Below are 25,999 nucleotides of genomic sequence, written 5' to 3' on the forward strand. Positions count from 1 at the left end.
CTTAAAGAGTGCCTAAATACGACCCTCGCCGACAGGCTAATCATGTATGCTGACAATGGACACAAGACCTAGGATGCGGTCCTTCCCTACGCAATCTTCGCTTACAACACAGCTGTGCAAGAAACAACACGGATCACACCGTTCAAGCTGGTTTACGGAAGGAACCCGACGACGACTCTCGAAGCCATGCTGCCACAGGCGATGCTGGGCAGTATCGAAGATGCATGTATCTTTGGTACTATCTCAGATAGTGTTAGGCTTTCTTGTATCTGTATCGTATGTCTAGGAAGACGTGCATCAGTATATGTATTTCCAATACATGAAAGAATGTATCGTTTATCTTAAGATACAAGATACTGCTGTCGCAGCATTGCCGTGTGAAACTATAAACGTTGGCTGAACTCCGCTTTTCAAGCTGATACTGCTGTCAGTAAGCCATCTGAATGAAGCTGTAGGCTGCGAGATTCTTTCATTCTTCCGACAGATCTATTAGGCGAGGAAAGGCGATGATCTTCGCGTCCCTATTGGTGGAGCAAAGTCGGGTGGTGGCGCTGGCGCCGTCTAGGGAAAAACGCGCACGTGACTGCGCGCAACTGACCTTTTCTTTTCTTGATTTTCTTTTTGTACCTAGTTCCGGCGGTGTCACGGCACTTGCTCATAGCCACCCTACTCTGCCGCGTACGCCAATGCGTGCGACGTCTCTCGCGCAAATTCTGGTGCCCCTATAGCGTCGTTATCAAAGTTCCTCTTGCGTAGTGCTTTGGTACGAAGTCTGAGCAATGTAATAGTGGGATCGCCATGCGTCAAGCGGCTTTCACGCATCACCGATTTGAAGTATCTCGTGCATTTTATACCCCTGTCACAGGAGCAAACTAATGTGCACTTTGAGCCGCAAGTGCACTTCAGCACGCGCTGAGTGTCCTTTTGACAGCGCGCAGCTACACAAAAAGAAAAAGTGGTCTTTCAAATTCGTAGCGATGAGGAGCCAGAAGGCAAGGCATATATTTGCTAACTTAAAAATGCGTGCACAAGTCCGGCGCCCCGCACGACGTGAAGTCGTCTATATATTGGGCTTTCCACGTCCGGTGACAAATTTAGGAACTTTGTTTCTTAGCTGTTTTCTTTACTACGGGTAGTTTTATCTTTCGCTCTCCTGCTTGTTTGCAGCATGGGGATGTTGCTTTTTAAGAGGTGCGGAATTGACACATGTGCTTATCTTTGTTGGGCGATCGCTTTCACCGGCTAATGTTATTCGGTGCTGGACACGCCTGCGTGTATCGGAAATTTCTCGAATGTTATCGTTAGTTCTAGTTCTATCCTTTGTCAGTGGTGACCGAACCTAGTGTATTCTGATTGTATGTGCTAGGCCAGTATTGTAGTACTTTATGGAAGGCATGCGGACATCAGCGAATCCGATGGAATCTTCGACAAGTCATGTATAAAAGCCGACGCACTTGACCCACTGATCAGATTTTCAACGATCGCCGACTGTTTCTGCCACTATCATCACGCATTGAATGTCACTTGCTTTTATATGGCCCATTTTCGCCCAGCAAAGAATTAGTTTCGTCATTCACGGTATTGCTACTGTGTTCTTGAACGTCACTACGAGGCGACAATATAAGCAGGGCAGCGCAAAAAACAGCGAACGAAGAAGGGAAACGTCATGATTACGGGCGTATACATAAAGTGTTTTCACGGTGGCAATACGTTCTGTCGCAATATTTTTTTTTATATACTAAGGGAATCAGTGTTGACAGTCATCGCCAGATGGGTTCTGCCGAATGTATTAGATAAATTCACTGCTGAAGTAATGATGACGTTTCTTTCGAAATTACACATAAGTTGCACCAATCAAAGTCCCTATTTCACTCCAAGTTCAATCTCTCCCGTCGTGCTCTAATCGGATACCTATACCGACACTATGTGGCATCTCTTACACGCACTGAAAACTACCCTTTGTGTCCAGTGCCGCATTTTGCCTGGCACAGACTCGGCGCCGTACACTGGGTGCGCACTGAACTTTTGAGTAGACCCAGAACCAGCTTCATGCCCAGCGTTGATTTCATGCAAGCGCTTGTCATGTGGAAGGCAGGCCAATTTTATTTCCTGTACTAATTATGTGCTGGACACCCAGCCGAGTACCAATACTATGCGCCGCACCTAGGCTAATGCGCCGTTCTCCGACCACGTCCATCCAACTTTGTGTCGCTCCTACAATTAGTGTGATAACTAGCAAAGCGCCAAATTTAAACCCGATATTACTTTTTTGCAAAGCACACGTTTTATTACAACAGCATTAAATCCTCGTACGCCGTGGTTCAATATTTTCCTGTAGATTCCGCTCTGCGAACACGAAGCTCGAAAAGTGTGAACGTGAAACACGAGCCTGCGCCGCCATGCATCCACAAACAAGCAGCAAATCTAGTGTGAAGTCGGCCGAATATATTGCAATGAAAAATTTTTATACGTACACCGCAACTGTCCACATGAGACTTATTCTCATTTGTCATTCTTATGGAGAGCTGTAACATTATTTAGGGAACTTAAGCTCGTAGACAATACACAAAATAGATGAGAGCATCACTGCATAGAACTGCTACGGTGCGGCCGGGAAATTCCTCACTCGGTGCTTCGTTGCTACACCGCGAGCCTGTGCGATTCATCTTCAAAAGATGTCTTTCCGCATTATTGCCTCGCTGCATCGAGAGCTTCACTATGTCTACAGAAATAAAAACTACAGTGTGCGTTTTCTTTGGAAATAGTTCATTTCACGGTTTTCGTGTTTCTTAAACATTCTTGTGGGCAGTATAGCCCCCAAAATTGTCATTATTACTCCTAAGTATATCCTTATTGTGTTCGAGACGAGAAACAAAAATGTTTCACGGGAATTTAAAAAAATTGAAGGACGCCTTTAAGAGTGGAACGCGAAAGCATTCAAAGACCCCTGGCTGATTTTCATGCTTCCCGGCAACTGCAACTGATCTAACCTTAACGCTTACCGGGAAACGCTGGTGGCGAACGATATACACGAAGGCAAGCTTTCGGGTAAAAACCCTAACTCGACCCTCCTGCATGGGTCCAGCTCCTGTTATAGTTTGGCACTTTTGATATTTTAGTCTGAGAAAAACTAACATAAAGGACATGCGCTGTGGGTGGTTTTTTTATTCATAACATTTGTTTGGGGCTGCCGTTCTCAAATTACCGAGGAGTAATTTTGTAAAGAATCAAAGAGAAGGTATGAGCAACTTTGATGGTCGAACAGTAGTTGGGTATGCGTGGTTCGAAATTTTGTTTGATTCTTTTTGCCAAAGCGAGATCCGACGCCGGACGCCCACGCCGGATTTTTTACGACACGTGGTCCTTAACGCTTTCACGCTATAAACGTTAAGTAGATGTGTGCATGACCTTATTACACAACGTTCGCTGTTGAAGAGTGAATATCTAGTCTGAGTTGTGCAGTTGTACAAACAAACAAAACAACCAATTGACACACTAGGCTTTTGACACAACCAATAGACACATAAGATATTGTTTCAGTGTTCCATAAAAAAAATATTCGAGTTTCTAAATTGAAGTGTGTGACAGGCCTGCATGGTTACGTACCTGCAGCCAATTGTACCTGAACAAGCACTAGATATACACAGGTACAGGGTTCCTGCAAAGCAACTTCTAGATACGTCTTCACGTGTTTCTCTTGCAGTTGTTTGAACGGTAGCCACATGTATAGAAAAGAAATTGAAAGAACCAAACATAGGTGTAGGCACACATGATAAAAATAATCTGCTCCTCGCAGCTTAAGCTGCGAAAGTCGCATGCTGGCATCCGTAGTGCGGTGTTCTTTAACTATAGCGTCCCGTTAACTACAGACCAGCACAGCGCACAGGAAACCTAAATATTTTCAAAACAGTGCGCTGTTCACAGCACTTCTCACCTTCGGCCGGAAGCCGCGAGGAATCGCTGGACGTGCTGCGCGAAGGAACAATCACTCCACCTGCATGGAGGGCCACACAGCGACGCGTTCTTCCAGGCATAGTGTTCTAGTCCACCACACATCGCTGGTTTCGAGAACAAGTGTTGCTGGCGGCACTAATACCGAAACAAAAAAGAAGAAGGGCGTGTGGTTTAGGCTCGAGCGCTTTCTCGGGGCACACAACCATTGAAATTCAGCCGTGATTACGTCCTACAGGCCCCCGCTCGCTCTACGGAGAAAAAGTGCGTAAGATAGAGAGAGAGAGAGAAAAAGGCACTGGAGTGTTCACACGACAGGTCGACTTCTGCGAAGACCCTTCTGACGACTGTACAGCTATGTACACGGCCCCACAAGAGAACTACGCAGCTATTCTATGGTGGGGTAGCAGGGGCTTGAAAAAGCTAAGCGCGCGAAAATGGACAAGGAGCGTTTTCTTTTTTTCTTCTTCTTCTTTCTACGGCTGCGCTCGGGCTCTCGAGCATGAAGTCCTCTTGAACTCTTCACTGTGTCAATGAACGCATTCCTGTTCGGGGGCCATGCCTATTCAAAAAGCGTCAGATAGCAAAGTCAATCGTTCGATGAACCGTTTGTTAAAGTCCTCTTCGCTGGAAGTTCCCAGAAAGTCACGTTGTGTTCCCGTTCACGGAGATTCGTGGAAAATGAGTTTGATTGAAGGGCGACGAACGTAGTCTCGAAAGAGCTCGTGATGCGATAGTCCGTCCTTCCGGAGAGGCTGCGGGCGCGACTCAAAGGCGATGGTTCTCGATGGCGACTGCCATGGAACAGATGTGACAAGGAGTATTAGGGACGCGGCCTGCAGCTCCTGGTGGCACGAACCAACGTCGCCAAAAAAGAAGGAAACAACGAAATCCGAAGCCAATGCGCCCGCGTACACATTGTCCCCACCGGGCACATTGGACAGGACCAAAGAGACCAAGCGCGTAATCGCTTGATGTTGGGCACTACAAGGAGACGTTCCGCGCTACCCTGGTGGCACGTCGCAGGCACTGCCGACGAGGAACGGCTCTTCGATGGTACCTTCGCCTGTCAACAAAGGTGGACGCCTGTTGTTGCGATACAGGGCAGACGTCGTCGCCGCCTTCCGCCACGATGACGCGTGCTGCAGTCCCCGTTGTCACTGAACGGCCAACTCGAAGGCTCGGACAATTGTGGGAGGTCGTCGCTGCCGCCGCTATAAGGGCGTGTCCCTGAAGCCTCCAGTTTTGCCGTTGGCGGACGGCTGTCCTGGCGACTGGGGTCGCGTCGGGGACGTCACAGCAACGTCGGCCCGCTGCTCCGCTGGAGGGCTTCTGTTCTCCGTCGGCGATGTGGCCACCACGGGCAGCTCGACGTGCGCGGCAGCGTTCTCGTCTGTGGGACTCGTTGTGGCAACTGGAAGAGAAGTCGGGAAACACATCACTCACCAACGCTCTTTCTGCTGTGTTTCTCAGAATCTGCGTTACGTCTAAGGTCAGTGCAAGTGCGGTTGGGCGAGAGTAAAGAAACATTTCTATAGAAAACGTGCTAGCATTTGTGTGGTTCTTGCAAAAACTTATGGGGTCATTGGCGTAGCCAATCGGAAGGTGACCTTTAGCATCGCTATCATGGAAATGTTCTCTTTGTAGACAGAAAACCATTTTTTTTTTCGCCTCGAGCTGTAGCTGTACAACGATTTTAACTCCCATTCATGGTGGAGAAAGCATGCACTTTCGGCTTTCATTGGCGGTAACGAATCAATATAATACCAAGCATCTTTTTGCTCAACAAATAAGAACAAAGGCGTCACCTGTCATATCAACAGATAAGAAATGAAAGTGATGAGAATGATATAAATAAGAAACGAGCTTTCTTGTCATGGAGAAGAAAGCTCTATGGCAGAGAGTAGCAATTAGTAAACGTAAAATCAGACATCCACCCGTTCTCTCCACCTTGCGGGTTTTCGTAGAACTATTACGTCAAACTCTTGCATTTGCTTCGCGTTGTTGATAAATTCGACTTCACCCTGCCGTCTTCTAGCAGTGTGGTTAGCTCAGATGGCAGATGGAATCAATTCTCCTCGCCTCTCCTCTCTAGATAACTACCTGACTTTTTTCCAAACCCTCATGTACAAGCAGTCACAGTGCTCTAACAACCTTTTTTGTTTGCACTGATTCCTTTAAACACAGTTTTTTTGCATCAACAATTGAAGTCTGGAATTCATTGCCGCGCAACATCCGTTCACTACCACTGAAAAAATTCACGCAAGCTTGTTTATAAATGCTGTATATTCTTTTTTATCACACTCCTGCAATAGCCTCATTAAGGCTGCAGTATGCATAAATAAAAAAATAAACAAATAAATAAATAATGATAACCTGCATATATACAGGCGCCCAGAAAAGCTGATGAGACACCATACTTGCGAAAAAGCTGAATTCTCACGAAACCGGGGCAAGTTAGCCTCTAATTCAAAATTTGAATGATCAGAACGTTTCTGCGGGCAACATATTATACAATAAATAGAAGTGCGTTCTTTATCAGAGCAAAAATTAACATTCGTCTTGGAAACCGGGTTTTGTAATCTTGTAGAGTGTACACGCATGGAAAAGTACACAGACGAATCGCATGCACAGCGCAATATAAAACAATTATGCTTGCTCTTCCGGGAGACCGCACTATTCGTAGGTGCTAGTAAGCAAAAAGTAATGTTATAAAGCCATGTGTAGGGACCCCACACGCATCCGCAGAGCTGCTATTGATGGCCTCAAGTACGGACTGTATATATCTAAAGTTCCAAATGCCTCGCACGCATAACTACAAGTGTATCAGATCGTGTACTGGGCCAGGTGGAAAGTAGCCACAGACTTAGGTGGTCAGGACACTGCATTATTCCTAGTTTTAAAGCTAAAATTGTGCTACAGGAACCCGAGAGCATCTCCCCACACCTGTGGAGAATGGGTAAAATACCCGATTAATACTGCAAATTATTTCAACAAGAAAAGGTGCGTAAAAGCCGATTTAATGCAAAACTAAATTTCTGCTCAAGTATGCAACATGTCTAGAAGGAGGAGGAGTAGATTTTAAGAGAAAGGAGGAAAGGTCGGCCTGGAGAGCGCGTCTCTAGCCTGCTAATCCTCACTGGGGAAAGGGGAAGTGGGAAATACAGGGAAAGGTAGGTGGCGGGTGATTATGTTATGGTACAACGAGATACAATATACACGTTGTCCAATATGCGGATGTTCACTGTAGACGCAATACACGTAAGAGTAATCTTGTCCATACATAAAGCAATCTTGTCACAAAAAGTTATTGCGCAAACACATTTCGCACTGACTACACGTCTCACAGCTTCTAGGCAACATGTCTAGTTTTTCGCACGACAGCGTGCGTGCGAAAGACGGGCGGTGAGGCGAGCGGTTCGAGCGTAATTGAGACTTAACAGAACTCTGTACGCCTCCGCAAAGAGAGCATACTAGGCGGTTCCAGTTTGTGCAAGAGCTGTGTGCAGAAGGGCATGTATATATACGTATATGAACTATGAAACGAAGTACATGTAGATGAATTTCACCTAAACGAGCGGTTGTGGTGGACTGAATGTGACTCTGTATAGTGAAGCCGTTGCTATAGTACGCGTACCATAGTCGTCGCCACCGCCGTGGCCCGGGCGGTGAAGCTGCGGCATGCTTCGGCGGCGTTCAGCCTGAAGAATCTCGTGCGCCGCCCGGTCCATCTCCTCCTGGGTCAGGTTGAAGGCTTCCGCCAGCTCGCGCTGAGCGGCCCGCACGAAGTCGGCGTCGCAGTACTTGCCCAGGCCTTGCTCGTGGAGAACCTGCGTACGCCACAGGTCGTGTGCAGAAGGCGTTGGAGAGCTCTGCGACAGGTCACTAAAGTAAGCACATCACCGGCTGCAGATTACACATAACAAGCTGCAAACTTCTTCAGGTCCATAAGTGACACTGCAGAGCCCTGTCAGTGAGGTCTAGGTAAGCTGGAGAGATAGTGAGTGCTGCACTCAACATAACTAAACGAGGGAGTGGCCTAAACGCGTACCGAAGGCAAACATACGATTGTTCGGGACACCGCTGCGGAAAGTTCTTGATAAATAGGGACCATCATGGTTGCGTCAACTTCAGCCAAAAGTTTACGGGCCGGGAGCCTATACACTTCTCTTCCAATCGGCCCGCGTTCACCGCGGCCATCGCCACGGCGCCTACGATGGCCTAGTACTCCGCCGACTATAAAGCATAGGACAAGCACCCATGTGTTTTTTCATTTGTCTTGGTCCCTTGGGGCTTTCGTAAAAATGAACTTGCCTCCCATTCGCCCACTTCACCATTGTGTCGTGCTCAGGAGCACAACGCCTTTGCCCTCTAAACCACCGATGCGAATGGAGTAGAGATATAACTATTTGTAAGTTTAGTTTCTGCAAGGAGCAAAGAAACCACGAGGTAATGTGCGAAACAAAATTCTAGTACTTCTCCCGCAACTGCTAGCGGAACGATCTGGCGCAGGTTCACGCGCAGGCTCACCCGTCCAACGAGGTTCTCGGCGCTTCCCACGAAGGCGCTGGGCGAGTCCTCGGGTCTCCTCGGCGCACCGCTCGTCAGGTGGTTCTGGTCCAGGCCAGGGCTGCCCCGCGACGATCCTGTGCCGCCACAAAAATTTATATCAGTGCACTTATTGCACGGACAACCAAACACGGCGTGCAGAGTACAATGATCAGGGAATAAAACAAGGCTACCCTAGCGCTAATTCTCGCGGGTTCAAATATTCAGTGCATATGGCAGGCCTTCAGCGCAGAAGCGAAGCTTCTTGAAACTAGAGGAAACCACTGAGGCACTTTTGAGGGGGCGGAAGCATTTTCAGGCAAACGTTCGCAATAAATCTCTGAAAAATTGGGCTCCATTGTTTCCAGAATCACAAGGAAAGCACTTGAATAATCACGACACCAAAACAATATAACACTATCAAAGAACATTATCCCATCTTTTCCCTTTAACAGTGGGAGATTCTCATGCAAAAGAAGGACATACAGCTAGAATTTGTGAGAGATATTTGAAAGCGGCGTGGCTGAGTGCATCGGCAATATGTCAGCCGACCCTGTATCCTCTCACTCACTCAGCCAAATGTACTGGAAAACTTGCTACAATTGAAAATTGGCAGCTTGTAAACTGTGGAACGTTCCAAATGGCAGATGAACCTTTGGATAAATCAATAGAAATACAGGGGAAAGCGAAGCCCGCACAGAAACAGAAGATGGTGGGACAAAGGCGCGATGTTTTTTCGTAATGAAGATTTCAATAAAAATTACAGGTTGACTGTGTCGTCTTTTACTCCTTTGTATTGTCACGGGGATTCCCGAGTAGACGGAAAAGAAACGAAATCGTATATTACAATATTTACAAGCTGCTGGTACCACAAAATGGCTGATAGCATCTCACGCAGCATGTCCCGTCTTCTTTCCTTTCACGGAGCGAAGCCGTCTTTTAACGGCATGCTCAAACGCGATGCCTCCTAACATCACTCCCGGCGGGCTGAGCACCGTTACGGCGCCTGCTAATATCTATCAGCACTGCTGGTGAAGTAGGGTTTTAGCCGCGACACATGGACAACACCAGTAGCAGACTTAAAAGAAGTGAAGACGGGCGATATGGGAGCCGAGTGATGAGGTAGTCAAGGTCGTTGAGCTTGCGGAGGACTATGTAGGGTCCGGTGTAGTGAGGGAGGAGCTTCTCGCACAGGCATTGGGGTCGAGACAGCGTCCAGAGTAGGACCAGAGGTCCCGGAGAGTACTCGACTTCGCGGTGTCGGTTATCATAGCGCTCTTTTTGGGAGCCCTGCGAAACACATAGCCTAGTGTGAGCGAGCTGTTCTAGCTCGAGAGATGATGACCGGAGCATATGCGGTGGGTATGGGTGGATAAGCAGGAAGGAGCATCTCAAAGGGCAACGCAAGGTTATGACCGTACAGGAGAAAGAACGGCGAATAATCGGCGCTGTCATGCCGGGAGGAGTTGTAGGCAAAGTTAACGTAGGGTAGGGTGGTGTCCCGATCGCGGTGATCAGTAGAAATTTACATATACAGTATATCCATGGGAGTTCAGATGAGGCGCTCAGTACGACCGTTGGTCTCTGCAACGGCCAACACTGTGCAAACGTAGAGAGCAGCGCAGCTATAAATACGTTCCCTTATCATCATTAAAGCATTCTTCTTGTAGCCACGACCGTGTGCATTACGCTCGATACTTGGTGTCAGAAGTGGGATCGCTCACGGGACCATGACCGACCTGCGCCCGCCTGAGCCACTGCGAGTGGGCGACAAAGCTGCAGCGTCCTGGCAGACATTCAAGCAACGCATCGAGCTGTACCTGATAGCAACTGAGCCCACAAAGCCACGCAGTAAGGAGCAGAAAGCTGCAATTTTTTTGCATGTTGCGGGTCAACAAGCAATTGACGTGTTTAATACACTGAACTTATCACCAGAGGAAGCTAAAGACTACGACGTTTTGGTTAAAGCATTTGAAAACTACTGCTTGCCTAAGTGTAATGAAACTTATGAGCGATATGTGTTTCGCTCGCGTCGTCAGGCACACGGAGAGCCATTCGAACAGTTCTTTCGGGATCTGCAACTAAAAGCAAGAACGTGCAACTTCGGGGATTTACGAAATTCCATGCTGCGGGATCAAATTGTCTATGGCATTTGCAGCTCTTCCCTGCGAGAAAAGCTTCTTCGAAGGAAAGACCTGACCCTAGCCACAGCGGTGGAATGCTGCAAAGCTGAGGAACTTGCCGAATCGCAAAATAGGGCGTGGACGTAGGAAAACAAGATTGAACCTGTATTACGAACGCAAGCTAAACACGGACGCCAAAAATGCCGGTATTGCAACTTCTCGCATGCGCCAAGGAAGTGTCCGGCGTACGGCAAAACATGCAACAAGTGCACGAAGCCTTATTACTTTGCCGCCTGCTGTACGAGCAAGCGAGCAACCGTTGATGACGTCGTCGAAGGAGCGGAGAGTGACAATGACTTCGACGTTCTGGAGATCAGGACGACGGAAAGCAAGCGTGGTCCCGAAAGTCGCGACTGGATTGTAACAACGAGCATTGAAGGAACTGATGTGCAGCTTAAGGTCGACACGGGAGCACAGGCTAACTTGTTGCCTGGATAGTGGATATCTTGGATCTGGATAGTGGGCTGTTGTAAGACGATGTCGAGTAGAGCAGCTACGAAGAATTTCGTCAATAACCTTTGCTAGGAAACAGCGGTCACCATCCGTAAGAAGCTGGCGCGGGGCCCTGTGTCAAAGACTGACGTCACTGAGCAGAAAGTCTGCAACGTCTGCAGCGCAGCTACTGGGCATGGCGCACGTGATAGCATATCTGGTCGTACAGTCAGTTGCGACGGCAATCAATTTGTTGCCGGATACAGACATTGAGAAAGGTTCGAGAAAAGCAAGGCCGACGCGAAAGAAGGGCTCCGATGGGATGTCGACAGGTTGAAGCAGGCCGGCCTGCGGAAGAGCAGGACGTTTGCGCCGTTGACAGCGCTCGCAGGAAGCAACGTATCGGCGCGCAAAACGATACACGCCAGACCGGAAGAACCGCTGTCGCACGCGATCGTAGGTGCGTGAGGCGCTGAGGTGTGCCGCAGTTGGAGCATGGTGTAGATGCTGAAGAATGGTGCTACGCAGGTGTTGAAGAATGATGGTGTGTGCTGTACAACGGAGCGTAGTGGTCGTCGAGTCTGGGTTATCATGACAGACGTGACCACGACCACGCCTGTACCGGCCAGTACGACACCTACACCAACTACGACAACAACGTCAATGATCGTCCTTACGCATCCTAAAGAACTAGGGACGTTCTGTGGTACGAATGAAGTTGACGTCGAAGATTGGATTGCCCGTTATGAACACATCAGTGACATCAATCGTTGGCACACAACGCTTATGCTGGCGAATGGGCTGTTTTATCTCAAAGGAATGGCAAAGGTATGGTTCGAGAACCACGAGGCGGAGATTGGAAGTTAGGAGAATTTCAAAAAAAAATCTTAGGGCGTTATTTGGAAGCCCATCGGACGAAAGGCAGCAGCAACGAAAGAGCTCTCCATCCGCGCTCAGACGTCCACTGGATCATATATATCCTACATCGCAACTTATTACTGTGCCGAAATTGTGCGACCATCGACGAAATTATTGAAGAGTGCTGGCGTTTTGAGCAGGCCATAAATTGGCGTATTGTGAGGACATTCGCTAGGCTACCGAACACCGCTCCGACGTCATCATGTGAAGACGGACAGGTCTCTCGTCTGCAGCCGTCGCCGCCGTTGGAACTTGCACGAATCGTCCCTCGGAAAATCGAAGCAATTGCTCCTGCTCTTCTCAACACCGTCTACGGCGATTTTCACGTGCCTACAGTTTCCCAGGTCCAGTCGATTGTTCGGGAGGAACTCGGCAACTTGGGTTTCCCCGTCTGCACCGTTGCTCATTCTCGGACACCTGATTTTTGCCCTAGGTCACCGTCTTGCCTAAGAACGCCGCCCCAGGAACAATGGTTCTATCCACGCTCTCGAAATCAGGATTATTAGTAGACGGCAGATAATCGACCAATTTGTTTTAACTGCCGCCGTATCGCTCATGTCGCTCGCGCCATTGCCCCAACTGATGGGTGCCAGCGTTCACCCGGTTTGACGCTGCTAGCTGCACCGACAACTATCGCCGTTTTCAGCTGACTCAGCCATACAGCGGTGATAGCTACCGCCGCTTCTAGAGTTTTGAGCCGCACAACGTCGATGCCACCCCTACGCCGCACAGCCGCTCCCCGTCACCCCGAGGTCACCAGATCCATTCGTCGTCAGCGCGTGGTCCTTCGTCCCCTTCAACTCTACGACGACACCCGACATCATGCCGCTCAGCTTCCGACAGGGAAACTAAGGGATGCAGGTTTTAGAGGTGACGTCGCCTCCTCGACTTCCACCTCAAATCCTCTCCTCGTATTGCCGACGCAGTGAAACTATATCGACGTTGACGTCGATACTGGGGCACAAATCTACGTGATGAGTAACCAAATTCGTCGCCGCCTCAGGAAAGTACTTGCCCGGTACCTCCACCAAGTTGTCACAGGGTTTCACGAGTACACGGGGAAAAGACGAATTCTCATACTACAATATTGACACGTGTACAGTCGCGATCAATTTGAAGGTGATCGCTCGAGCGGCGACCGAAACTACAAGCAGCGCCACGTTACGTCATCACCGTTAGTCAAGACGGAAACATCAGATAGCTTCCTTCTGTCTCTTTTGCTGTTGGCTGAGGAGCTGTCACTCCCGTCTGGCAACTCGCAGCTTTTCGTCACCCTTCACGAGATAACCTGCGAATTCATTTCGACTGCCTTGTCAGCTATTGCACAGAGGCGTCATTGTTAGCCAATGTATGCATCAGGCAGGGACGCACACACATCATTGCCATGAAAGGGTAACAAGCACAAAAATTTCGCGAGTTAGTCTTGGGGGTGACGGTTGCACCCTGGACGAGCGTAAAAGGGGAAGAAGGTAGCGCAATTTTTATCTTCGCAGTTCCGAAATTGGGCCGCTACGCTGCTTGGAAGGCCCGCCGGTTGCAGCTCGAGCGATCACCTTCAAATTGGTCGCGACTGTACTTGTCTTTATCGGGCGACACGTTTCACCGCCTTACTAATGTTATCGCACGGCGCAAGACGCGCCTCGGAAGTTTCTGGAATGTTATCGATGGTTCCATCCGCTGTCTGTGACCGAACCTTGTGAAAACTGATTGCATGCGTGCGCGAAGAGAATAATGTAGAACTTTGTGGAATACACGCGGGTCCCAGTGATTAGTCTGGAACATTTGACGATTGATGTATAAAAGCCGACGCGCATGACCCGTTGATCAGATTTTCGATGATCGCCGACTGTGCTCGCCGCTCTCGTTGTGCTTTAAGTGTAGCCTGTTTTGTGGGCACAGGTTTGCCTAATAAAAGCTAGTTTTGCCTTTCACAGTATTGCTACTGTGTTCTTTGACGTCACGACCACGTGACAATATTTACAGGCTGCCGCTACCGCAGAATGTCTGACAGCATCTGACGCGGCATGTCCCGTCTTTGTCTTCGTGGAGCGAAGCAGCCCTTTAACAACATGTTCATACGCGATGCCTAGGAAACAATATACTGTGTATTGTTGCGATAGCAAATACATGGACACTGCATGCGTATTTCTGCCGCTACCGCCGTCAGCGTCGCCGTAGCCGTGAGGTCCCGTATAAAGTCCAAGGGGGATCAAAATCATCGCTGCGCGCCGTATGCTGTATGTGCGACTGAAAGCATGCGGGGGTGAGCCATCGATGGCGGCTGAATCTTGCGCAGGCAAGCGAGGAAAGCAGGGACAAACCGCATTGTCTTCCGTCCCGCGCAAAGCTACGGGGGGAGGGGGAGGGGCGCCGTGCTACTCCGGGCGGCTCAGGAGGCCGCGCGTGCCCGCCCGCAGGCCGCTGTATCTTAAATGTAGCTGAAAAGCCATTTGCGACGGGGACGGAGTCCCCCGCGCTCTCCGTTTTCGCATCTTAGTTCGCGTTGATCGAAGGTCAATGAGCCCGAAGATCAATTCGCTCGCTGCTCCTGCTGTACTTCCCCACTCAAACGTTTTGACAGCGAGTTTCCGCGGTCATCGAGTGAGATGTGTTGATGTTCGCTTGTGCGCGTGATACCACGCTTGTTAACTTGGTGAGTATGCCTATTTTCTCAAATTTATACGACCGACAAAACTAGTATCCTTATTTCGTATAGCTAGCTGTCCACTAATTTGCTATCGGAATCCATGCTTCGCCTTTCGGACGAAACCGACTTTTTTTTTGCATTCTTTCCTATTTCAGCATACCCCGAAGTCACTCAGCTTTCTATCTTGTTCAGCTATTACGACAAGCAACACTGTAATTTGCTACTGACGCAGATTTCACACATATTCTCAGGGACAACAGTCTGTTGCTGACATGAAACACTTAGCAAAGATAATAATAACTGATTTATTATAAGGATATTTCAAGCAAGAAGTGACAATGAAACTATATACCCTGATACAAGCGCCGAATCACACCTAGCTGCTAAAGCTTGAACACGAAGTGGCATGTGCAGTATCAGGCAATGATGTGCGTGATTGAAACATGTGTTTATGCGCCCGTTTCATGGTAATAATTTGGATTCTCCTTTTTCGAAATTCAGGCTACAGCCTCATCGAAGGTTGTTTTTTAGAGCTTATTGCTTCTGCAACATTTCGAGTTTATTAGACGTTTCTTCTACGGCGCCCTTAAAGTCACAGTTTTTTCATCCTTTCTATCGTAATTTACGTTTGGTTCCACAGCTTTGACATCAAATAAATTGCTGCGTATGCACAGGAACCTTGTTTATTTACGCAACATTTAGCATAGCAAAAGTGTTGAACACCGTTGCAATTTACTGTAATATGCACATGCATATTCACGAATGTTCGCATTGGTCATCGCGTGGCGCTCTCTCGGAATTGTGGAAGGAAACATTGAGCACGCCCTATCACCACTCGTACTGAGTGTAGGAAAAGCCATTGGATCCAGCACAGATCCTGTCTCGGCCATACATTCGCCAGAAAACTAGGTAACATTGACAGTGACAAGAACTTTATTAGATTGTCCTGAGGAACTTGATTGGGTGGAACCGAAGGCTCCGCAATCAAGTTGGTTGCTCCGCCCAGGACGGGACAGGGAGGTGGTGACTCTCCATGACGTCGCGGGCCCTCTGGACAGCTGTAGTTAGTTTTTGAAATCCGAGCTTTTCAGCAAGGCGTCCCACTTGGACTTGTATTGAAAGTCGGAGCCTGCATTGTACGGGCACAGCCAGAGCATGTGGTCGAAGGAGCAGCACGCGTGACCGCATTTGGAGCACGACTGCGGGAAGTTGGGGTCTATCCAACTAAGCCCTGTGGGAGTGAGGTAGGATCTCGTCTGTAAAAGCCTGAAAGTAACATGCTGAGCCCTGTTCAGTTTCGGGCTGGGGGGAGGAAATTTCCTCCTTGCTGTGTCTGTAATGCGACGTAATTTCATGAATGGTGGTAAGATCTTTGAAGGGGCAGTCCTGTGGGAGAGCCGGACCGTTAGCTCGGGCGCGGTTCGTGAAATCACGCTCCAGGCAGTTGGCCCGCTCGTTAGGGTTGCAACCCGCTTTGTTGGATTCGTCGTTCTTGTGGGCCGGGAACCACACTATGGTATGACCTCCAGTTTCTTCTCCCGTAGTAATACGAAAGGATCTGTTGACGATGTCGGCTGCGTGTTTAGAAACTATAGCGGACGAGAAAGCCCTGACTGCCATGCGCGAGTCGGAGAAAATGGTCGCCCGGCCTTTTGCGGCATGAAGAGCCAAGGCTACCGCGGTTTCCTTCGCCTCGTTCGCGTGCTTAGCGTAGATTGAGGCGGCGCTGATATGTGTTCCGCACGCGTCAACGACCGTGATTGCAAACCTGTCTTCGCTGCCAAATTTGGCGTAAGGATCCATTATCCGAAGGGTGGTTCTAGCGCACGCTCTTCTACAACTTTCGTAATATATTGGGTGGATGTCCCTCGGCACGGGCTCAACCTTTACACCTTTCCGGCCTGCCTAATTTAGACAGGGGGTGTCGAGTGGTTCCTGTATAGGGATTACACCCAGCTTCATCAAGAATCTTAATTCCCGGCTCAGTTGACGAAACCCTGAAGATCTGTGCAATAAAGTGTGCTTCAATTAATTCGTCTCTGGTATTGTGAATTCCGAGTTCAAGTAGTTTTACCGTGCTAGCGGATTGTGGAATACAGAGTATTCTTTTGACGCCGGACCTGATGAGCGTGTCTAGTTTGTTCTTTTCGATTTTGCTTCATTTGAGGTACGGTGCCGTGTAAGTAATATGACTGATGAAGAAATCTTGGAAGACCCTGAATAGGTTGTGCTCCTTGAGTTCCCCCCTTTTGCTTGCGATTCTAGTGATGAGTCTTAGTATATTTTTCGCCTGCGAGCCTAGCTTGTTTAGAGCTTCTGCATTACACCCTTTGGCGTTGATTAAAAGTCCTAAAATTTCAATGGAGTTCACCCTCGGGATGGGGTGCGTGCCTTTCTCGTGTTGTAATTTTGACTGGCAGTGTTTCCAGAGGCTCGAGGTTCCTAACGCCCTGCCTAGACTGTCTGTAGGGGAGGAATTCGGATTTGGTCGGTGACAGCTTGAGACCCGTGCTTGTAAGAAATTCTTCCGTTACACCTATGGCCGCCTAGAGAGATCGCTCTAGATCGGCTAGAGGTCCCCCAGGAGACCAGGTTGTGGTATCGCCTGCATACATCGCGTGGCCTATTTTTGGAAGTGCGGCCAGCCTTTCGGAGAGTTTATGCATGGCGATATTAAATAGTAGCGGGGATAGGACCGAGTCCTGAGGGGTTCCGCAGTTGCCCAGTTCGTAATGACCGCCCGAGATCGTGCCCAGTCGAAGGAAAACTTTCTTTTCCGATAGGAATGAGAGAGTGAAATTAAATTATTTCCGCCCTAGGCTGAGATAGGAAATTTCGTTCAAGATGTGTTCGTGAGCCACCTTATCAAAGGCCTTAGCGAGGTCGAGCGTAATGATACCTCGTACGTCCCGCGTGTCGTTGTCGAATATGAATATTTTCAGGAGGAGCATTGCATCCTGTGTGGAGAGTCCCCTTATAAACCCGTTTAGATTATGCCTAAAGATTTCGTGGTTTTCTACGTATTCAATGATTCGATTGTGAACTGCATGTTCGGTCACTTTGCAAATGCACGATGTTAGAGAAATGGGACGCAGGTTATTTATGTGCGGAGGTTTATCCGGTTTGGGGATGAGCACCACCTTTGCGGTGCGCCATTCCGACAGGACCTGCCCGGAGCTCCACACCTCGTTTATCTCTGCCGCTAGGATTTCGATGGCCAAGTCGTCCAGGTTCCGGAGGAGCTTGTTGATGATCCTGTCTGGCCCCGGGGCGGATCTCCCATTTAAGTTGAAAACTAGGTGTCTGGTTTCTGAAACTGTAAAAAGTTGGTCTACTTCTGGCCTGTCTAGCCCCGCGTAACCCACTCTCGCGTTTATGCTTTGCGAATCTTCTTCCTTGACGAGTAGGTAAGTTCGCGCCAGGTCGTTGACAATTGCGTCGTTTGTGAGGCCCGAGGCGACCTGCTTATGTATGAGCCTATCGACGGCGACATTTAAAACATTCCTGCACTGTTTGTCGTTGAGGAGGCTTTTAAGCAGATTTCACTCACTACCTTTTGTCATGCGACCGTCTGTTTCGTGGCACGTCTCGTCCCACTTTTGCAGGGCCAGTTGTCTGGAATACAACTCTATTTCCTTGCCTAGTGACGTTTGTTTTGCTCGTAGTTGGCGATTTAATTTCTGCATTTTCCACCTCTCTCCAAGAGCGTGTTTAGCCCTCCAGGAGATGCGCTAACCACGAGTCCATTTCGGTGACTTCAAGTTCTGTGTTGATTTCGTTGGTCGCGTTTTTGACGGCCTGTTTAAGATTGGCAATTAGATCTTTAAAGGATTCGCTTCAGGGGGCCGTTTCGGCTCGAATTTTATGGAAAAGATCCCAATCGACGTATTCGTATTTGAAAGCTTGGTGCCACAGCTATTTTTGTCAACAGCATGATATTTGGAGAACTCTCTTGCCAGCAAGATAATGTCCTACCGCAGCGCTAAAACTTCCAGAAAACTGAAGTTTTTCGACACCCGTACGTGCTGAGCGCTGCTGACAGTTCTGCATTCACGTTCACGTTTTCAGAGTGGTACAGCAATGACTCCCTGGTATACATGAACTCTCGAAAAATGTGTGCCTGTACGGCACGGTGATCCTTTTTTGTGACGGCAACGTAGTACTCTCGGACGCTGCTAATAAATTCACGGCCTTTCACGCCAGTGTCAAGCACGCAGTCGTTGCAAATGCCTAATTCCCCTGATTTAGCAGAGCGTGCGGACGCACGGCAAGTTGACGGTACGCGTAATGCAAAATGGTGGAATACGTATCAGTTTGCTAAATTATTGCTGGCAGTTGGTCTGATTTCTTTCTTCAAGAACAGCAGCCTAATGGTCAGGCTGTGCGAGGAGTTTGTGATAGAGAACGCGTTCACCATTTTTTTCCGCGAATCTACACTTGCAATCACAGCACGGTCAAGTGATCACCAGTAAAGTACCTGAAATTCAGTTCTTCTTTCTTATGAATGGGAATCGGCAATACTTTTTTTTTTACTGGAGAGTGTTGTTGAAAATTTATCGCATTAATTCCAAACTTCGGAATCCTACTAAAACAGCATTGTCTAGATGTCAGTTTCGCGTACAACGACATGCGAACTGTGCCGGCATTTTCGCTTCTTGACCGAAACTGCAACGTAACAAGGCGTTGTCCCATGAAACTGAACAGAGGATCATCTCATAAGTTTGATAACGAGGATAACAACTAAAGAGAGCGACATTTGTTGACCATCGATCAAAAAAATAAATAAATGAAGAAAGGAAGAAGCCGGTATAAGCAAAAAAAAAATGAATGCGTGAACTTCACTACAACTATAAACTCGTCACGACGCGATCAAATCATATGTGATTCGCTGGCTGCTAGCTTCAGTAGTAACAAATGTGTCGAAACCTTTGTAAACGATGGGCGCATAATCTTCGTCCGCGCAGCAACAACAGTGCTTTCTAGCGAAATTTTCTGAGAGCGATCAGTTAGCAATTTGACGTGCGCTTGTTGGCCATCGATCAAGTAAATCCCTCAACCACAGACCTCCCGTCTAACAATACTACTTCTGACAACAATCGATAACTACGGGCAGCAAACGAAGGATGAAAGACGAATAGAGAAAAAAAATTATGGTGTTTAACGTGCCAAGACCACTTTCTGATTATGAGGCACGCCGTAGAGGAGGACTCCGGAAATTTCGACCACCTGGGGTTTCTTAACGTGCACCTAAATCTAAGTACACGGGTGTTTTGGCATTTCGCCCCCATCGAAATGCGGTCGCCGTGACCGGGATTTGATCCCGCGACCTCGTGCTCAGCAGCCCACCACCATAGCCACTGAGCAACCACGGCGGGTGACGAATAGAAGTCCTTGTCCTGTGTAGTTCTTTGTTTCGTCCACCTTGCGCTATCCGAAGGTATGTACCATCAAGGCGGATTACAATGCTTGTTACGATAACAGTCATGTCCAGATGTATTGTGGTAGGGAATGCACCCGAGAATGAAATCGTACGCCCCTTCGTACTCGTGGCCAAAATCACACTCTGAAGAGCAGCAGCCATCGGCACGTTCGCTCGTCAACGTGTCGCGTAAATTGAAAGATGGCGCGGAAAGGGTACCGTGACGCGGCACGACTCTCACCGTGGTAGGACGCCCGGTGCAGGAAGCGTCCTGGAGGCGGGCTCGACCCCCTCAGCAAAGCGGGCGGGCTTCCGGGCGCCAATCCCGCGACGGCCATGGCCGGCAGGGGCGCCTGGCGCAGCGAGGCGGCGATCCTGTGCATAGTTGGGTGCAGCGAAGACGATGACGAGGGCTCGGTGCCCGCTCGCAGCAGGCCCGACGAGCCCGGCCGGAACAGCGGCGGCGTGTCGTGCGAGCTCGAGCTGCAGCTCAGGATGGGTCGCTCGTGGCTGTCCTGCTTGCTGAGGCACGGCAGCCGGAAGCTGCCCGCGCGCACCGCGCCCACCAGGCCTCGGCGCGGGGGCGGAGTGGGCGCGCGGCCGACAGCGCCGTCTTCCTCTTCGCCGCTTGTACTTTTGTTCCGCAGTGTGTGTTTTGTTTGTTTTTGCCCATCCGAGCGGAGAGGAGGGGAGGGAGGGAAATAGTGGGTTAGGGACGGTGAAGGTTCGTAGACGCGGATTAGATAGTAGGTGAGTTTAATGTGTCACCATATCCACCCGTTCCAGACGTAATTAAACGAGGTAACGAGAGAAATGGAAAGCGAAGTGAGCGGGGTTTGTCGTCATTCAATGTTTACAGTGTTAGGGGTAGCATGTAATATACGGTATGAGGAGCAAGGTTGTGTATGAACGGGAGGAAATGTGTCGGAAGGGTTTGTGTTGGAGCAACACGTATATGTAATTAAGTGGCATGGATACAGGAACGCAGGGCAAGTCAAATTCGAAGCAAACCGCAGTGTAAAATTCGGGTGGCGTTTTTCAACAAGTTTGATTGTTTATACGGCCGCAGGTTGAAGGAAAGAGAATGATGGTGTTAGCATTCGGACGATTTTTTGGTATAGGTGCGACAGGTATTTTACAGTTTTAGTAATGATAATGTGCGAATCGAAAACGAATAATTGTGCGTATAGAAATGAATTGAAGACAATCGCAGATTAAACGTTCCAAACGGGCATAAAGTTTAAAAGTTGAAACAAGACAGTTTCGAAGTGTCAAGTAAACAGTGTTTGTGGATAATTTAGTGCATGTTTTCGTAAGTGGATAGTTTGGTGGGGAGAAAGGGAAAGGAAAGGATGAGGGAGTGAAGTTAGAAGACACACAGTAAGAATTAGGGTGGGGTAGTGACTGACATCACGCTGAGTATGTGACGGAACACAAGCTGTGAGCTTAGGTCAATAAGGATATTTTCACACAGTCCATCAATTCACTGCAATCGGAACAAACTGCACACCACGATAAAGGATCGTTCACACAAGAGAATTACATGATAAAACTTACTCAGTAGTATTTATTAATAAGCCGACGAATTAACTATGTTCAAGAACATGTGGTCGAGTGAATAGCTGCTCGATTCGAGGATGCAGGGTGCTGGCGCAACAATATAAATTTTGTACATATTTAAAGGCGCGTGATAAATGTCTGAAACCTTGCTCCGCGCATCCCTTTGCGTACTGAATTTAGTGATATCCTTTTTCAGCTGATATTTCTGCCCCATATATTCCTCAAGTTAGGTGGCTTGGTAGGCTTTGTTAGTGCTGTCAGTTTGACATTATTACTTGCACTACATTCATGCATGCTCCTGTCATGCCAACCATGATGCCGAGTCGATGCGCTCACCTCTGTGTTAGAAATGCACAAGGTGTATCAGCATAATATCAGCCAGTTATTACATCACACGTGCTGCGTCAGCCAGCTCTCACAGTGCTAAGGACCAAAAAAAAAACACTGAATTAAGCCTAACTGCAACACTGCCGAAGTCACACAGTCTAGAAAAAATTATATGAATTGCATCGTAGTCATGTTTTAACTTGCGAAGGACAGATACTTGGCCCGAAAATATATACCGCATTTATTTCAGAACTTAGTGAAGGAAGGTAGCGTAGGGTGACCTTGTGTCACTACAATTTTTGCGGTATCACACCACACACCAATTAGTAGCTGCTCACATGGAAGGCTGTTGACCTAAACAGACAGCCTTCAGAAGCGATTCTAGCACTCTCCGAAAGAACTTGTTCGGTGCTGTAGCCGTAACTGTTTTTTTTAAAACAAGCTACAAGAACTGTAGTTCTCCGCTATTTATTTTGTTTTCGGTCGAGAACTCGCACTTTGGCATGTGCCATTTGCCAAGTTTTGGTAATTCTTCACAACTTAGACTAGAAGTCTAATCTAATTGATTTCACAACTTAGTCACGCTGGCGTTTGCTCGTAAAGGGTACGATGTGTCTGTTACAGACCGCCTTCAGCACCTTTGGAGATGGTGGTTCATAAGAGTGGGCTTATGAAATTAAAGCAGCGAAAAGGAAAGGGGACAGCGTGGACCATGATTGCTCGCTGGGAACTCTTACTTCCACCATAGGAAACGTGTCTCGGAGTCTGGGCTTCTGCTCGCTGCCACCGAGAGCAGTGAACCACGGGACCTCACCTGAACTGCAGTGTTTTTCATCGATAAGAGAGCTCCGTTGCAAGGTACTCCTTGGCGTAAAATGCTCACTTGTAAGCTCAAAATTTTTGTGGACAGAGGGCAATTCGTGGCGTATTTTGCTTAAGTATGTCATGCTCAAGTATAGTATATGTTGGTTTCATACGGAATGAATCCTGCAGATGCTATCTGCTGTGACGGCTGACAGGAAACATTACTCTTTCGCAATGAGAGACGCTGGCTCCCCTAGCAACAAGAAAATACTAGCCGCAACGGCCGTGGAAAGGGGTGCGTTATCGTCCTCCGCATGACAAACGGCGCCACTGTTCGCATCTATTGAGAAAAAATTTATATAACATCGAATACGGAATATTGTAGAAAACGTCCATGTCTGATCTAATTATGGTGAACCACGTAAGCAGTCAGTAATATATCCAAGCATGTGTTCAACAAAATGCAAGGCGAAGTTGCGTAAAATCTGAGAATTACCTAGTAAGTGACTTAGCTAAAAGCACTTGTTGTAACGGCCTGCCTCATCTACGCGACATTCGTTATACTTGCCCAACATCCGTACACTTAAGAATTCACCGGGACATACACCACCGCATTGGAGTATACGAGCAGATTATAAGGGTGTTGGATCGTGATATTATTGATGAGGAATCGCCGAGCAGCCTTAAGTAACAGGTGTACAAATATTATCTTAAACGACGGAACGTTCGTCGTTCCCCGCTGGTCGGTAGAACAGAGGAGAGGCGTTAAATTGAGACACGGCCAACACTAGTGGTTTATAGGTTTACAGCCGTTCCTCGAAAGCACAGCCCCACTGCGATTTGGTGCTTGCACAAGTGACGGGATGGTTTTAAATTCTTGTATGTCAAGACTGCTTTGTGCCTACCTAAAAGTGTTCAATACTGACTCGGTTTCGGCAGACAAAAAGTAAGTGCGTTTTCGCACGGACATTAGCAGCATTGTATAATGCAGTCGTCTGTGAGATTGATCGCTTACACAGCGAGTGAAAAGGAACCAATGCTTGCTGTACGCATATTAGCCGCAGGCGCCAGTGTTTGTCTAGAGACTCCGCATTTTGTGGCCTCGCTGAGAGCTGTAGCGCAATGCCTGGACACCACGTCGCTTCTTTGAGAACGGTCAAATGGATGTGCATGTGCTAGATTTACGTGCCCGATACATCACCGTCAAGGGAGGCCAGAATTACAGCAATCGAGTGGGCACTTATGGCGCAGTACACTATTCAAAGGTTATCATGTGTCATAAGTTCATATCTAGAAGCACCTAACGTGATAGGTTTTTTAAATGGCGTCACATTTTTCGTTACCCACATCATTTCATGAAAGGAGCGTGGATTTCTTATTTCTATCGAAAAGGCGTCTTGGTCATATTGAAAGCGGATATGAAGCTACTTTTCGTGACTGCGCCAGATAAACTAACGTGGCTACAGCTGAATTGGAGCACCTCAGCTCTGTGCGGGCAGCATTGGTAACGAGACATCCTGGTGAAACCGGTGCGCCGTGCGGCGCCGCAGTTTCGTTCTTTTAGTCCACCTGAGTGGCGCCTAAAGGACACTGCGCGCCGGCGCACGCAGCGGCGCGTGAAAAGGGCGCGCTCGCGAGGCCAGAGGCAGCAACGTACTGGGGTTGACAGAAGTAGAAGTCCGGCTGAAACGAGGCCCTGGCGCCGAACGCCGGCGACCCGCTGCTCGTGGTCGTGGACGGCTGCCGCGCCGAGCGCGATCGCCGCAGCGAGCGCAGCGGGATGGTCTCGGCAGCCCTGCGGGCGTCGTCGTCATCGTCTTCGCCGTACAGCGAGCTGCTGCCGGCGCACGAGCTTCCCGCAGCCGACGAACCACCCGGCGCCACGTGCAGCGGCGAGCTGCTGGGCGACACCGACGGCGCCTGTCGCGTCGTGGCCGACGGCGACGACGACGGCGCCCCGCACTGGTCGGGGTCCTCGGTCGACGAGCTGCGCGTGCGTGGCATTCGTGTGCACCGCCGCGGAACGCCCGAGCAGGGACTGCTCAGCTAGCTCACACGAAAGTTCCTAAAAATCATGCCGACCTTCTGCAGACAATCCCTCGCACCGACTACGATAGGCGAGAAGAGTAGCCTCGCTATGTTACCTGTTTCCTAGGAGCGTCTATGCAACTTATATTGCACCAAAAGGGCAAGCATTCGTGTTTAAAGAAGAAGTTTTGGCATGTTGGTAAACAACATTTAAGTTTACAAAACACACAGGGAAAATATGACAAACGTTGGGAAAGCCTACCTTTGCATGCGTCTGTCGTACTGTACCTGCGTTTCTTGTGCGTTAAAAGACAAAGAATCGATATGTTGCCAGCATAGATAATAAATAGGCAATTGGTATACTACCTAAGCCCGTTATTTTGCTCCTTCTTTTGTAGCTTACATTATTTAGCTTTCGTGCACGCAGCCTACAGGTGAAAACTGCATGCCGAGTTATTTCAAGGCATTCTTTATTCAGTAGCTGGCATTAATATCCTTTATTGAGCTAAAAAGCAACGCCTTTACTTAGGCAAAAGCTTGGGCGCATTTTTTAAGGTCACTTATTGATGTTCCCTTGTGTCAAAGGTTTCCGGATGACGGCGGAACAGCGAACAAGTTCGTGAACGATCACAAGAGCAATAAATCGACCAAAGCTGGTTTCATTGCTGCCAGTGGAAGGTTTTCGTTTCCATCTTTATATTTCATTCATTCTAGACGAGAAAAACACTACGCCCTATGCTTGGCTTTAAAAACAGCCTTTACGTCTTCCTGCTTTATTAGGCGCCGATCTGTTACCCATTCAGCCTTCCTCATCGGTGGTACCGGGATGTGCATTAAAGAAGCCAAGTTGTTTTTTTTTTTTAACTGTGAAGTATTTTTTTCGTGAGCGCGTCACATTACCTACAAAATGCGCAGAAGTGCAAATTAACTCTATAATGTTAATGAATTAGTCAACGTTGCCCTGTAGGTTATTGCTTCTGCGCATTGTGTGCATTAGGTCATCATAGAAAGGTAGGTCAGTACATGTCGTAGAAAATGGAAACCAGACTCTTCTTTCAACTTTGAGCGGAAGCCACAACAGCACGCTTGATAAAGCCTAAAATTTATGTTTATTTTCGCACGTGTAGCCTTTCTACGCACCGGAAAAGCCTATAAAACTTCTCAACCAGATGTTAGTTTAGT

General features: G+C 48.4%; 1 protein-coding gene across 6 annotated transcripts in view; it reads right to left on the reverse strand.

The window, feature by feature from the left end:
• Positions 1 to 25,999, reverse strand: part of LOC135899458 (muscle calcium channel subunit alpha-1-like) — a 934,514-nt gene that overhangs the window by 12,397 nt on the left and 896,118 nt on the right. For 4 of the 6 annotated variants that reach the window (XM_065428717.2, XM_065428715.2, XM_065428716.2 and 1 more), the window contains 5 exons: positions 24,447 to 24,776; positions 20,340 to 20,731; positions 8,482 to 8,597; positions 7,589 to 7,781; positions 3,935 to 5,365 (listed from right to left, as the gene is read on the reverse strand). In XM_065428717.2, coding sequence (XP_065284789.1) covers positions 5,166 to 5,365; positions 7,589 to 7,781; positions 8,482 to 8,597; positions 20,340 to 20,731; positions 24,447 to 24,776 — 1,231 coding nt within the window. In that variant the 3' untranslated portion in view covers positions 3,935 to 5,165. The remainder of the gene's footprint in view (positions 1 to 3,934; positions 5,366 to 7,588; positions 7,782 to 8,481; positions 8,598 to 20,339; positions 20,732 to 24,446; positions 24,777 to 25,999) is intronic. The other 2 variants (XM_065428718.2, XM_065428719.2) reach the window with 2 other exon arrangements.

The sequence above is a fragment of the Dermacentor albipictus genome, chromosome 6, assembly GCF_038994185.2.
Source record: "Dermacentor albipictus isolate Rhodes 1998 colony chromosome 6, USDA_Dalb.pri_finalv2, whole genome shotgun sequence".
Classification (NCBI taxonomy): Eukaryota; Metazoa; Arthropoda; class Arachnida; order Ixodida; family Ixodidae; genus Dermacentor; species Dermacentor albipictus.